At 42.0% G+C, this 15,493-nt stretch overlaps 1 protein-coding gene across 1 annotated transcript in view; it reads left to right on the forward strand.

Annotated features, from left to right (window-relative positions):
• The first annotated feature begins 989 nt into the window (after positions 1-989).
• Positions 990-15,493, forward strand: part of GARS1 (glycyl-tRNA synthetase 1) — a 27,347-nt gene continuing 12,843 nt past the window's right edge. The window contains exons 1-9 of the mRNA XM_010165068.2: positions 990-1,087; positions 4,384-4,486; positions 5,623-5,764; positions 6,768-6,856; positions 8,574-8,650; positions 10,561-10,706; positions 11,730-11,879; positions 13,434-13,596; positions 14,781-14,945. Of these exons, the coding sequence (XP_010163370.2) occupies positions 4,429-4,486; positions 5,623-5,764; positions 6,768-6,856; positions 8,574-8,650; positions 10,561-10,706; positions 11,730-11,879; positions 13,434-13,596; positions 14,781-14,945 (990 nt within the window). The 5' untranslated portion in view covers positions 990-1,087; positions 4,384-4,428. The remainder of the gene's footprint in view (positions 1,088-4,383; positions 4,487-5,622; positions 5,765-6,767; positions 6,857-8,573; positions 8,651-10,560; positions 10,707-11,729; positions 11,880-13,433; positions 13,597-14,780; positions 14,946-15,493) is intronic.

Here is a 15,493-nt window from a genome sequence, read left to right on the forward strand (position 1 = left end):
GGGTCAGCTCCTTTGTTTTTGTCAATAATTCAAGATAGACCTTGTTTTTTCGCTGAAGAAGAGTGGGCTGAAAGGAAGATTTTAATTAATTTATCTCCAAGAGCAAGCTGGGCATGACTGCTGAGGATCACGTTCAGAAAAGCATGCTGTTGGGTATTTAGGGGTTGAACACTTCCCTGGGATGAAAGGGGAGAATCATTCCCACAAGGCAGAGAGACCTTTGTGGAACTGAAACAAGGTGATGGTGGTTTGAGTCAGGTCAGGACCTCGGTGTAAACCCACTGCAGGATTTTGCTGCTCTGAAATATTTAGGTTTTGGAGTTTTTGGTGTTTGGGTTTTGTTATTCGTTTTAACTCCATTCTTTCCCAAAGTTACTGGACAAGTCTTAAAACCAGTAACAGTTTTTGCAGATAATGCAATGCCTTCTTTGCTGAGACATTAGGCTAAAAATGTCTCTCTTCTGTGAGACCTTCTTCTAAAAATTTGTGTACTTACTGGCCAGTTTTGAACAGATATGACAGAGGAAAAGAAGTCTATCATGGTCATAAATTTTGAAGAAAAGGGAAGGAGTAGAAGGAAGAGAAGTCCAATCCCTGAGAAAGGGAGCACAGATCCTGTATTAACCATCTGAGAATCCACTTAGTGCATCCTCAGAGACAGAAAACAAGAATTTGTGGAAATCTTCTGTGAAATGGTAGATACAGGAGTATATTTGCCCACTGAGATTTAGTAACGGGTCCGGGGTTTAACAGTAGTGTGAGGGGATTGAATTTCTCTAATGATGCCTAGTTCTGCTGACTCTCAAATGCTGAAGTGTTTCTCACTTCTACCAATTGAAGCAGCCTCTTGAGACCTGTGTGGAGAGCGGAGGAGGCAGGACAGAACCCTTCTTGTGGATTGCCAGGGGAGCTGAAAGGAGGAGAGATCTCGTCTATGGCATTCAAAGAAGGAATCTATATCTTGTGTTTTGTCACCTTCTTCTAGGGAGAACTAGTAAGGAAGCTGAAGGAAGAGAAAGCTCCCCAGGTGGATATAGACAAAGCTGTCGCAGAGCTCAAAGCTCGGAAGAGGATCCTAGAAACAAAGGTAAGTGTGGAAATTAAATTTGAGTTCCACAGTTTTGTCTGAAAAGCCTTGAAATCTCTCCTTAATACTTTTTTACAGTATTGATTTGGGCTAAACAGTCATAGCAGGGTGGACTGAATCGCTTCTGAAATAGTTTGCAGGTTTCCAATTACTGGCAATTTAATTCTTTTATCTGTTAGCATTAAATCACAGCGTGTGAATGAATAAATGTGTGGTCAGGTTGCTTGTAGTCAAAGCTGAAATTCAGTGTATGTGCTGCTAATCTTCGTTTGCTGTGCACAGAAGACATGTTGTTCGCTGTAGTGAGTTTCATCTTCAGATTCTTTTGTGCAGAGTTTGAATTCCCAGACTGGCATAGAACATGCTTCTTTAGAAACTATTTTCTTTGCTACAGTTTAAACAAAGTTTTTGGAGACGTTTCAAGTAGCCTATGGTTTTCCTCAGCCTGAAAGAGGGGGATGTATTGAAATTGTGCCCCCTTCTTAAAATGCTGTTGTGCTCTGAAAAGTCTTTCTGCAAATGAAATGGTGGAAATCCGAGTTTATTTTGTCTTTAGATCATTAAACAAGTAAAAGTACACTTCCTTATCCTGCAAGGTTCCCTCCCCTTTTCTCCGCCCTCAGACTGAAACAACACAGGGAAACTCCTGCAGCATAAAAACAGTCAGGTGTGGAGATTCATCAGGAAGCTGCAGGGTTCTTTCTGATTTGTATTTCATATAAAAATTATTGTAGTTGTGCTTTGGTGGTACTCTTAAAAATAAAAGGATACATAAGTAAATACACCACTGCTTGCAACTAACTTGCTGTGAGCATGTGAGTGTCTGTACCTGAATTGATACTAGTTGACCCCACTTGTCCTACAGAGTCACACGAGGCAAACAGTTTGTGCTCTCTGTCAGGTCTACCTGTTTGCCTATGTTTAACCCAAGTCAAAATACGTCATTTTTACTTCATATTCAGCATAGAACTGTGCTTTGAAACCATTGCATGAAACCTGTATTGTCAGCTAGGTCATCCTGGAGTAAAGAGTTTGTAAATGTTTTCCCAGTTCTGTTCCCCAGCCCTCAGAAGCTCGATGTAGAGACGTAGCAAGGCAGGTTAGGTATCCCTGTGAGCCCCACCTTTCTGTTGGAAGAATGCCTGTAGGATGCAGTGTAGAGGCGTGCTTGCCAGTGACACAATTTGTGTGGGCTGGATCCCTGTCAGTGCAAGAATGACCTTGCAAACACAGCATCTGCCCTTGTCACTGCAGCGCTCCAATGTAGTTTTCCTGTCTTCACGGTGTTTCCAGCAACGCATCCCAGTCGCTTGCCACTTCTGCAGGAGGCAGCAGTGTGAATGCTCGTTAGCTTTAGCAGCTGCTGGTATGGTTTTCAAGCCCTGTGATTCCTACTTAAAGATAGTAGAGCGACTCTGAATTTGCAGCTTTGAAGCAGAGCAGTTGAGTGTTTAAAATTCCTTGGCTTTATGTCCTCCAAGCGTATCTTAAGTCAGTAGATGCTGCTGCTGCTCCTGTACAGGGTCTTTCTTCCCCTTAAAGGCTGACACAGGCAGCTTCCTGCCTTCTGTTTATGAATGTATTTATGTTTATGAAGAGATGCTGGAGAGAAGAGGCTGTTTCTTTGACTTCTACACCAGTTCATTAACCATTCTCTTTAGGCAGTAGAAGAGGAGCTCTGCTGAATTCTGTAGCTACTTCTGTGCTCCTGGCCATTTCCCAGTCCAGAACTGGGCTGTGTCGCTGTTGCTCTCCTCCTGTCCATCTCTAGGCAAAACTTATCCTTTCTCTTAAGAAATCCTGATCATATTGAAATGTGATTCTCTGTTTTTAAGCAGAGAGTGACAAATAGATCCCCTTTCTGTGCTTTAAAAGCACTGTTCTGGTGCTTGCTCTCTTGTGTGCTCTCTGTTTATCTTTGACTCTGTCTCTCGTGCCAAGTTACTCCTTGACTTACACTAATTCATGGGAGCAGCAGAGGCGCAGTGCTTTTAAAATTAGATCACATTTATTTGTCTTTATAGATGCTAAAAAAAGTTAAATTTGTACTTATTGGCCATACAATAGTTTTTGTTACCAAAAGGCTGTTAAAAATGATAGTGTGAGTCACTTAGGAGGACCTGAATTAGTTTATTGCAAAAATTAGTTAATTGCAAAAATCATAGGTTTTCAGGTAACGTAGCAAGTTTGCTGTAAAACATTTTCACAGTATCTAGTCAGGACATTCTGTAACTAAATTTTCTTGAGTGCAGGGGGCCAAGTTTGTGAAAGCCTACGTTATGCAAATAGATATTCTTTGTACGGGTAGCTAAATACACACCTTTGGCAGAGTGCAAGGATGATGATGATCATAGAATGGTTTGGATTGGAAGGGACCTTAAAGATCATCCAGTTCCAATCCCCCTGCCATCAGCAGGGACACCTTCCACTAGACCAGGCTGCTCAAAGCCTCATCCAGCCTGGCCTTCAACACTTCCAGGGAGGGGGCATCCACAACTTCCTTGGGCAACCTGTTCCAGTGTCTGACCACCCTCACAGTGAAGAACTTCTTCCTAATATCTAATCTAAACCTCCCCTCTTTCAGTTTAAACCCATTTCCCCTTGTTTTGTCATTAACTGCCCTTATGAAAAGTCCCTCCCCAGCTTTCTTGTAGCCCCTTCAGATACTGGGAGGCCGCTATAAGATCTCCCTGGAGCCTTCTCTTCTCCAGGCTGAACAGCCCCAACTCTTTCAGCCTGTCTTCATAGGAGAGGTATTCCAGCCCTCGGATCATCCTGGTGGCCTCCTCTGGACTTGTTCTAGCTGGTAATCTTGAACCATAGCTGGTTCTATGATGGTAATCTTTATAGTCAAAATTCTTTCGTGTGAGAAACACTTTATTGAAAGCTTAATATATACTGAGAGTTACGTGTTTGTAGTCTGAGCTAGTCACTTTAAGCTCTTTTTATAGTGAGGGCAGGGGAATAGGTTGAAAGAATTGCTTTATAAATTGCCATTTCTCTCCACTGATTGTAAAGAAAGCTGAGGATAACCAGCTGAGACTTAGTTGTCTGGAAGTTAGTGCAGATGAGTCCACCTCGAGTGTCTAAAATGTTGCATTCAGACAATCATGTTCGTAATTGAGCACTTGAATCTCAGTGTGACCGTTCCTCTTTGGAAAATGAGCGTGTTGGCAGGATAATTTTGCTTCAAAATGGTCTTAACAGACTTTTGACTCACAGCGGTGAATGGAGAGGATTTGTCCTCCTGCCAGAAACAGGAGCTACTAACTGTTTTCGGTTTGCTGGAATTACAGGAGCTGGCCTTACAGCCCAAAGATGACATTGTGGACAGAGTTAAAATGGAAGATACCCTCAAAAGGAGGTTTTTCTATGATCAAGCGTTTTCTATTTATGGAGGTATGGATTTGAAGAAATTTACATTTTAATCCTTTTAGGCTAATATTCTGGTCTTTCTAGCTGTGTGAAATACTGTACTCTTGCATTGTTACATTGATGCAACATACATATATATATGTTTGAGGGTTTTTTTTAATGTTGCCTTTAATCTCTCCTGTTTGAATCTGTAAGCCTTCCAAAAGTTTTCCTCCTTCCTAAAGTTTTTGGGTGGGGAAGGGGCTCAAAATCTGTCTCTTGCTTTCTGTATGTAAATGAGTGAGCTTTAGGATGCAGGTTCTGAGCAATACATTGTAGAAGATTGTTTCCTTGCAGAAGGCTGGGATGTTTTGATGTTTAAGGGGATGTTATTTCCTCATAACCATTCATCTCTCTCTGAGCTTTCCTTGGCAAGATAATGCTCAAAACTACTATGAACTTTAGAACCTGTTACTTTAATGAACTTTGTCAATGAACTTTATTGAACAGGTGAACAAATGTGACTGTTAAACCTCTTCAGATAGCTGATTTGAGGGGGGGATAGCACAGTGCCTGTCTGTTTACTGCTCTTTAAGCTAAGATACTAAATTAAATACTCTGTGTTGGTTTATTGGCTTTTTCTTTCTTTTTTTCATCTTTGTGCTTAAACTAGTGATTGGCAGATATGCTTTGTTGCTGACAATGACATGTTGCTTTAGCATGTGCATTATAATTTCTTTTATATTCAGATTACTCTTTCAGGTAGATTGCTCCCACAAAACTCTCCACAAAATACAAACCATTGCTGGAGGGAGGGTGGCTTTTACTCTTGTTGGTTGCAGATAGTTATCAGTTTCAGCTTCTACCACTACCTGGCACCCCAGTGCACTCTGCAGCTGAACTGTGCTGGTTAGTGTCAGGCAGTGTCTCTCCTTAGGTGCTTCCTAGAGTTTACTTTCAGCCTTTATGTCGTGGATCTTTGTGCAAAAAGCTCTCTACAGTGAGCCACACTCCATATTCTCTTTAGTACTTGGAAACTGATGCTTCCTACTCAGAAAATGACCTCAGAATTAAACCAACTGATGGAAGCAGTGAGAAAGGAGGACATTTCCTCCAAACAGTGCAGGTTCATGAAATCTTGCACCTACCACAATTTTTTTTTAACCTTTTTCTCTTTCCAGGTGTCAGTGGACTGTATGACTTTGGGCCTGTTGGGTGTGCTTTGAAGAACAACATCATCCAGGCATGGAGGCAGCACTTTATTCAGGAAGAGCAAATCCTGGAGATTGATTGTACCATGCTCACACCAGAGCCGGTTCTGAAGTAAATATGGGTCTTTTTTTCTGCAGCACGTCATTTCTGGTCATAGTTGCTTTTTACAGTCTTCTGTAAGATTACCCACAGGGATCCTGAGACTGGGTCACCCAATTTCATACCTTGTTGTAGGGCAAAATAATTAGATACCAGTGCACAGGTCAGTGTGAGGAGCTGTTGTTCCATAAATCGGGGAGAGCAGTGGGACTCATGACTGAGAGTCTAATGTCTTAATGGCTCCTAGCAGTCCCATTAGGTAAGAAATTGCCATTATCCCTTTTTATAAAAGATGAAGAAGACAGGAAAAAGGATTAGGTGACTTGTGTAAATCTGGGGCACCTGGGTCATAGTTTAGGACGTTGGCCAGGTTGCTTGACCATCCTTCCCTTCTCTGTGGAGGGACAGCAAGATGCAGTGTGTTAGCTGAGCTCTGAATGCAAATGGTGCTTCTGTAACCCTGGGGATTGAAGCTCTCTTTTTATCCATGGACCAGGTAGAAGGACCATCTTTCAGGGTGAGAGACTCTGGACCCTTTCACCTCCAAGTATCTCCTCTAAGACTACCCACATATTTGCTAAATATGTCAGGAGCTTTTGGAATGAAAGTCTGAGCTGACTCAACTGCGTTACTTTGTGTGGGTTGCAGCAGAACAGGCAGAAGCTTTCTTGAATCACTGGTGTAAAATAGTGGGAATCTGTCCACCTGAACTACTGGTTGCTTCTCACAACTACTTGGTGTTTTGCTTTGATCACAGTGCAATTCCTAAAGGCACTAAGTGTCATCTTAGTGACACGTTCTAAGATTTAGATGCATTCTTACTTTCTCACAGATCAGATTTTCTGTGGGATGGTACTGCTTAATGTGAACCTATAATCTGAAACAAGAGTGAGCCTGCAGTTTGGGTGCATAGTTTGAAGGACTTCTCTTTGATAGTGGGGTGTCTGTTGGTATCACACAGTACCTGGGGTTGTCCGGTGGCACCTTTCATGTTCCTTTTTTGTATCTTTTCTAGGACTTCTGGCCACGTAGACAAATTTGCTGACTTCATGGTGAAAGATGTGAAAAATGGAGAATGTTTTCGTGCTGATCATCTCTTAAAAGGTTCGATTTTGTTCCAAGACTAGATGGGCTTGGGGATTTCTTGCGGGAATACAAACATGGGAAAAGAATGTCTTTCTCAAGGAAGGCCAGTTGGTGTAGCCAGTCTTTCATTCTTGTATTTGTAGTTCATTAATAGTAGTAGTCCATACCAAAGATCCCTTAAGTTCTCAGTTCCACCCAAATGTTGTGTTGATGTCTTAAATGAGGTTCAGGATCTCTAGTAAAAATATAGTTGGGTCCCTTTTTATAAAATCCTGTGTCATCAGGCCAAAAAAAGATTACTAAGCTGAGGACTCCCTATATAACAAGATTCCTGTTCTCTACCATGTTCTGGTCTTAGTTTTCTTGAGTTTCAGTTGCTTTTTGTTCAGAACTGAGAAACAGTGTAATGATGCTATAAAGGGCCAGAGCCTGCTTTCCCTATGCAAAGGCCAATTACACAGCATCTGCTGGTTTTCCTGTACCTTAGAACACACCTGGCTTTTGGGATTGCTAAATAAACTTCAGGCATTTCTTAGGTTTGCAAAGTCCTCACACTTCTTTCTGGTTAGTGATTAAAATTTGTTTAAGAAAAACAGCAAAAAAAAATCACATGAAGGAATCTTAGAAATAAGATTTGAAAACTTTTGCATGTACAGCTCCGTTGTGAAAGGAAGGATTGTTCCACTCTAGGTTTAAGTGGGTTGTGCTTTTGTAATTTTGTAGCCTTTTCCTTGGAAGTTAAGTATGCAGAACAATCTATGCTGGTATTAAAGCTGTTTTCATAATAGTCAGTTAGAATTTCTGTTTTATTAAAAAACCCAAAAGAAGCCCATCTAACCTCAGCGCACTTTGCACACTGAACAGCATCATAAACAAGAATGTCCCTGTCCCTTCAACCAAGGAACAAGTGGCAGGACAAGAGGAGACAGCCTCAAGTTGTGCCCAGGGCAGTTGAGATTGGATGTGAGGAAGAATTTCTTTGCTGAAAGGGTTCTCAGGCATTGGAAGGGGTTGGCCAGGGCAGTGGTGGAGTCCCCATCCCTGGAGGGATTGAAGAGTCGTGTAGACACAGTGCTGAGGGACATGGGTTAGTCAGGGACTTGTCAGTGTTGGGTTAATGATGGGACTCGATGATCCTAAAGGTCTTTTCCAATCCAGGCAATTCTGTGATGCTGCAGCTCATCGCTGGTGAACAGCCACCTGCTGTTACCACCACTAAAAAGCCAGATTGCTTTTTTCAAATGAGAGTGGGAAGTCTTGGCATCATTGACTGCCTTTGTATCTCGTGGAGGATGTTGTGCTTTAAAGTGGAATGCAGTCCAACGCTACTGTGTCAAGTCAGTATGTGCCTCTGAGTGCATTTGGATAAATTTAGCTTTGCTGGCTCGGAATCAGATGTTGTTTTTAATTTCCAGTCTGTATAGAAAGAAAATGAGGAGAAAGAGACTACAAAACCATTTCTTGGGTTGAGAGGAATGAGTAGTAGAAAGAAACTAGGTAAGGACCTGTTGTTTTCCATGAGGCACACAGTACAGTGAACTGGTGCAGCTCCTCAGCTGTAGATCAGCATTGCCCTGATGATGTGAGTGGAATTAATCTGGTAGACATTAGCAAGACAAGTGGTGGACATAAACTTATGCTCATGCTGGAGGATCCTCCTGATTTGTCTAGCTTTAGACTGGGGTCAGTGATGGGGTTGCAATATAAACTCACTACATCCTTTTCTTGCTCACAGCTCACCTGCAAAAGCTTATGTCTGACAAGAAGTGCACAGCAGAGAAAAAGGCAGAAATGGAAAATGTTCTAACACAGGTGGGTGTCTGCGTGGGGAGGTGAATGCTTTGGGGATGTGTGTCACAGGGCAAGTGTGATGCTCTGAGTCCAGAGGCAATGTTTCTTCTTTGTCTCTAAAGATGCTCAGAAGTTTTTACCTCAGATACATGTAGGGCTGTACATGCATCTGAAAACTGAAACCTTACTGGCTAACAAATACTGTAAACTTGCTGGTTAATCATAGTATCCTAGAATCACAGAATGGTTTGGGTTGGAAGGGACCTTAAAGACCATCCAGTTCCAGCCCCCTGCCATCAGCAGGGACACCTTCCACTGGACCAGGTTGCTCAAAGCCTCATCCAGCCTGGCCTTCAGCACTTCCAGGGAGGGGAACTTCTAATCACATCTTCCTCCTTCTGCTGGTTTGAAGAGTTATTGCTATTATGTTAGTCCCTTGAATGTTGGATTGGTAGGGGTGAAGCTTGGTCCTTGGAGCTCTGTTCCACTTCACACCCTGGCAAAAAGCCTGTTTCTTCTGAATCCCCCCTTTACCTTTTTAAATCCCTCATTGTGGGATTATGATACAAAGGAACAAAGACAGATAGGAGGTTTTGTCAGGCTTTTTCTGAATCACCTTAGCACTGGATTGGTATGTTTTAAAGTTATCTCGGCTTTGAAGCACTTGAGATTTGTTCCTCTGTCTCTAGCACCCTGCACAGATTTTTCCTGTGTTTACTGTGAGAATATTTGGTGCTCCAGGCTGACTTTCCTGAGCAGCTGTACAGACATTTGCCTTTATTTTTTCATTTGTTTTTCTTACTTTGTTTTTATTGTTTGTTCTCATGACTTCCAGGATAAATGATTCCAGAGCCATGCATAAAATGAATATTTCCCTCCAGAAAGAGCAACTTTTTTTTTCCAGTGTATTGCATCACTGAGCAGCTGTTGTTAGGTTTTCCACACAACAACACTGAACTTTGACCATCCTTTAGGGGAAATCCCTCTATTAATAAACTCTTTATCTTCTATCTTGAGTCTTCTGTGATATATGAAGGATCATGACAATTAATGCTAGAAGCAGCTTATTTGATTTTGAACTTGGGTGTTAAATCATTGGTGTACTGTTCAGTATAGATCTTTTGTGCTACTTAAATCTAGAAACTACATTTAAATATACATATGCAAAAGGCTAGTGCATAAACACACAAATAATGCCAGAAATTGTGGCTCTTGTGCAGTTAGGTTGTAGTTAGATCTGTGGTTCTGCTCCTTCTTGATTCCTGTCTTACAGAGAAAGGGGAAGGTAGGGTCCTGGAAGGGACTTGTGCAAACATCAAGTCATTATCAAATTGTTTCCAGAGCAAATGGAAAATCTTTCATCAAGAAGCCCTGTGCTGCAGATTTGCTCTGTTTAACTAAAATGCAGAACAGCTCTAAAAGAGCATCTAGTGCATAACTGGAATATTGTGTTTCATGCAGCAGAAGAAAGACAAATGAATGCAGGCAAAACCCTGCAGAAATTTTAGCTTTCTTCTTTCTCATTGCTGTTTGTTTTTTTTTTTTTTTTCTTTCCCTTCCCAACACACTGCTTCCCATATTTTAGCTGAAACTGTTTGAAAGAAGCTACTGGTGGGTGGTGATGCAGTCCCAGTGACTTTTCTTCTGCTTTACACCCACTCTTAATGCTTAGTGATTGCATTTCTATCTAGCCTTCAGACTTCCTGTGGTAAGACTGAGTCGTGGACCTATATGACTAAAATGGGTTTGCAAATATGCAATGTATTCTTCTATCATTGGTTCAGACTTTAGCTTGCTTGAAAATTTAGGTTAAAACAGAATATTTTGGGCAGGTGATTCAGAGCTGTGGATCATGCTCAGTTAAAGATAAAGAGGACATCATTCATTCCTGTTATCTTGTCTAAAATGATTCTCCTGTGTTTTGATATTAGTTGGACAATTATGGCCAGCAGGAACTTGCAGATCTCTTTGTGAACTACAATGTGAAATCACCTATCACTGGGAATGACCTGTCCCCTCCTGTTTCTTTCAATCTGATGTTCAAAACCTCCATTGGGCCTGGAGGAAACATGCCTGGGTAGGTACTAATCTCATTCTACTTACACTCTGCCTTTGTCATATTCTGCATCAGCTGGAATAAAAATGAAGTCTCAAAAGGATTGAAATACATAAAGTCTTCTTGAGTAGCCTTCACCCCCCCTTTCAGTCTTCTCTGGCAGGTTAGCATTCTCTGTACTCCTGGTGAAAGGTAGGAGAAAGAAGGAGCTGTTGCAGAATCCCAGAAACACTTGAAGCAGCAGAGTATGTGGATCACAGCTACGCCCTTGCTGGTTGGAGTTGTTGCTGTAAAGCCAGTTAACATTGGGTCTCCAGTTGTCGGTGACTTCATGGCTATGGAGAACCTGCTTCAGTGTACCTGTTTCAGAATGAAGTTACTTTCATCAGTTACAATCACTGAAGGGTGATCCAGTGGTAGCATCATTTACTAGGTGTTTGTAGTTACTGTGTGAGAATGTGGAGGTTATTGTCTTGAGTTGGGGGTCTTCAAAACTAAAACTGAAACCCCTGTTGAAGGGTGGAGAATATGATTCTTGCCTGTGTTCTGGCATGGGATCAGAAATACATGTTGTATGTGTTCTCCAGTGTAGTACATGAAATAGTCTGTGCCAGTGGTATTCTCTGTGAGAGGCTCAAATCACTGTAGGGGTTGTAGGGGCCTTACACTAAAGCCACTTCACAGTTCATGTAACAGCAAAGATACAGTCATGGTTTGCCTGCAAAATCCTCTTTGTAAAGAGCCCTCTGATCTCCGTGGTGTAACTGGCCACTGTATTTCATTCAGACATCTCTTTCCATTCCATGCTTGAATCTCCAAAGCAGCCAAGTCATCCAGTTTACTTTTGTGAGTAACTATGGAGCTTGGCTGCATCTGATGTTTGTATTTTTCCCCTTAGATTATTGCTTCATTGTTTTGTGTCTGGAGTTAAAAAACTGGAGAAAAAGTACCACCTTTAAGTTTTGTAGTAACTGTATTTTTCTTTTCTCACTGCTTTCCCCACCCTTTTATCTTGCATTTTCCTTTCCCCACATCTCCTTTCAGCTATCTGAGGCCAGAAACTGCGCAGGGAATATTCCTCAACTTCAAGCGTCTTCTGGAGTTTAACCAAGGCAAACTGCCTTTTGCTGCTGCCCAGATTGGAAATTCCTTCAGAAATGAAATCTCACCCCGCTCCGGCCTTATCAGAGTGAGGTATTGCAAATTTCCTCTACCAACAGAAGGGTACCTGGGAGCAGGTAGCACCTCCCTTCTGTTCCAGTGTTTGTACATGGTTGTTTCACATTAGTGCTTTCTTCCAGAGGACTCCTGATAATGTGCCTAATGAGTCTTAGGGTTCATGGGCAAAGAACTCAGTTAAGGTTTTAACTACAGAAGTCTGTCTAAGCCTGACCAGTGAAAAGTAGGATCTCTGAAATAGCTGTTGTATTAGAAACACCTAGATTAAACTCAGTTTTACTAACAAAATTTGGCTTCCATCATAATCTAAATGTATCATATTAAAGGTAGCTGTGTTCCCTACAGGACATGCAGCTTTGCTTGCTTGATTATGTTCACGTGATGTACTTTAAAAGTGAAATCTGCAATCAAAACGTGATTGACCTTGCAGCAGTGTTTCCTTGTCTCAGATCTGCAGATTCTGCAGTTCTGCAACTAAAAACAGAGAGGAAGTTGGGAGATGACCTGACACAGGATGTGTTTGTGTCCCAAAATCAGTCAAGCAGGAAAGCTCAGGGTTATTGAGAATTACTTTCAAAGCTTTCTGTCTCAGGGTAGAAGTGGTTATTGTATTTCATTAAGGATAATATCTGTATTTTAACTGAACTATTCTGACCAGAATTCTCTTCTGTCTAACTTGGAACAAGAGCTCCCATGCACAGTCAGTGTGCTTGTATCGTACACACAGGCAGTGTGTGTTGTAAACTTGGTAATTTATTAATATGATGCCATAAATGTCACCGAGAGGCAGTGGCATCATTAGCAGTAAAGGAACTATTTCCTCCTCTTCTCTCTTGCACATCTGGAATTGAGAACTTTTCTCATTGAAATGCATTTTCAGTCAAATATAAATCATGTGCTTGTGGCACTTTTATTGGAGACTGTGTTATTATGCTATCATAGCAAATTACATCCTGATGCCTGTGATTTGAAGGTAATGATTACCTAAGGTTCTTGATAATAAGCTAATTCAATGTAAAGTGATTTCAAGCAGGAAGGCTAAGAATTAATGTATGAATATAGATATATTAAAGACAAATTCTTAAGTCAAATTGTTATTGTCTTCAAGAAATTATCACCTCACCTGGCTATTTTAGGCACCTCTGATATGAGTTAAGCCTACTGAATTAATCAGTGGGTTACTTTTCATTGACCCTGTAGGAAATGTGTCCTTCTAACATGGGCATCCCAGCAATCTGGAAGAACTCTGGAGAACTTCTGGAAGTATTTCCAAAGCTGGTATTCTGTGCTCTGAATCACAGCGGTGATGAAGATGGCCTGGAGATCTCTAGATCTCCAGATGATCTCTGGATGAATTTGTAGAAAGTTTTATTAGGAATTTGAAGATGAAACTAAATCCAGTGTTGAGACTGGTTCATGTTCTGGTCTGTACGTTGTCTTGACTCTGTGTTTCATGTGTTTTTAAACTACTGACTGGCTTGTGAGAGGCTAAAGCATAATAAATTATTAAAGGGGCTGTGGCTAACACATAAAATATTTAACAACTGTGGTTGGTTGTGTTTCCATTAGGGAATTCACCATGGCAGAAATTGAGCACTTTGTGGATCCCAGTGAGAAAAATCACCCCAAGTTTCAGAATGTGGCAGATCTTAACATCCTCCTGTACTCTTCCAAGGCCCAGGTCAGCGGGCAGTCCGCCCATGTAATGCGGCTGGGAGATGCTGTCCAACAGGTAACGCTCCTCTGATGAGCACATGGAGCTTGCTCTTTTGAATATTGCTCTCAAGGCTGAATTACAGATGGTTATGTTGGTGCCAGTTGGGGTTTGCTCCCAGAATGAGGAGTCAGTTCTCTTCAGTGACTTAGAATCATAGAATGGTTTGGGTTGGAAGGGACCTTAAAGATCATCCAGTTCCCCCCCCCCTGCCATCAGCAGGGACACCTTCCACTAGACCAGGTTGCTCAAAGCCTCATCCAACCTGGCCTTCAACACTTCCAGGGAGGGGGCATCCAGAACTTCCTTGGGCAACCTGTTCCAATGTCTCACCACCATAACAGGAAAAAATTACTTCCTAATCTCTAATCTAAACCTGCCCTCTTTCAGTTTAAAGCCATTTCCCCTCGTTCTGTCATTAACTGCCCTTATAAAAAGTCCCTCCCCAGATTTCTTGTAGGCTCCCTTGATGTGACTGAGATCCAAGCCTGGCCCTTGTTATCAGTAATGAAAGCCTGCATGTGGTGCTGGGATAGTAGTTAGAGGTTAAGCTTCACACTTAGCTAACGGGTGAGGAACAGTAAGGAATACTCATATCTGCCAAAAGCTCAGCGGTGACTGGGAATCTAATACTCTGTGCCTGGCCTCCATCAGTACATGGCCTGGACCTTGGGGTTTCACTACCTGATTCTCCATGCATGAAAATTATGAATGAGTAGGTTTACCAACCCAATCCACCTCACCCCCCCAAAACCTCAAATAAAAAAACCCCTGACACACTGCCCTGCCAAAAAAACCACAACCCAAAAACCTAACCAAAAAAGCACACCCCCCTGTTGTATTGCAACTATATCTGCAATTCCCATGCACTGTTGTAATACCAGTGACTGCACTGTTGGGTACAGGGAGGTATTTTTGAGGAGGTGATCTTCAGAGACAGTTAGTGATGAGTTCTAGAGTAGTAATAACTTACTGTTTTGTTCAGATGGAGATACTGCCAGTGGTGCTAGGTGAGTTTGAAAAGATGTAATAGTTGAAGGGGAGATTTAGTACTTTATCACAGGCAGCTGCTGCAAGAAGTTCTGTCTGTAATGTGTCAGATTGTCTGCAGAAGTACAACAAATCATGACTTTGCTTCTTTAGGAATTAATGTCTATGTGGGTTTGTTTTTTTTTTTTTCTTCCTGCTTCTTCCCTTTCCAGGGTGTGATCAATAACTCCGTTCTCGGTTACTTCATTGGCAGAATCTACCTCTTCCTTACAAAGGTCGGTGTATCCCCAGAGAAGCTGCGCTTCCGACAGCACATGGAGAATGAGATGGCTCATTATGCCTGCGACTGCTGGGATGCAGAGTCCAAAACATCGTATGTAAGTGGCAAAGGGAAGCAGCAAGTGACACTCCCTGTCAGATCTGTTGATAGCGTGGGAAGGTTCTCTGTTTTATTTCTTAGTTTTTAAGAACAGGGCTCTGAGTCTGATGTTTCTGTCCAGCCCCACATTGGTATGAACACACTTACTGCAGTGGAAGTATTCTGAATCCCAGACTAAGGGGACGGGTCAGCTCCCTGCAGTGGGCTTGCACAAAGTTATCAACTGGTCATGTTTGTCTGTAGGTCCAAGCTTCAAACTCCTTTGGTAGAGCCTGAAGTTGCCTGTGGACATTGTGCTGGTTAAATTTCATTTGGAATCAAAGGAAAAAGTCCTGGGGCTTTCCAAAGACTATAACCCCTGTAACAGCAGTGGGAAAGGATTTGTTTTGCTGGAGGTGTTATTCCAGGGCAGATTCTTTCCTGATAGAACGCTTGCTCTTCCTTTCCCACTTCCAAGCTATGAGAACTGAGAGTTTACTCCTACCAGTTCAAACAGCTGGTACTGGGAGAAAAAAATTCCCAAGGATTTTTTTTCTCTTCCTGCTG

Source organism: Antrostomus carolinensis, unplaced genomic scaffold (genome assembly GCF_000700745.2).
Source record: "Antrostomus carolinensis isolate BGI_N321 unplaced genomic scaffold, ASM70074v2 scaffold22983, whole genome shotgun sequence".
NCBI classification, from domain to species: Eukaryota; Metazoa; Chordata; class Aves; order Caprimulgiformes; family Caprimulgidae; genus Antrostomus; species Antrostomus carolinensis.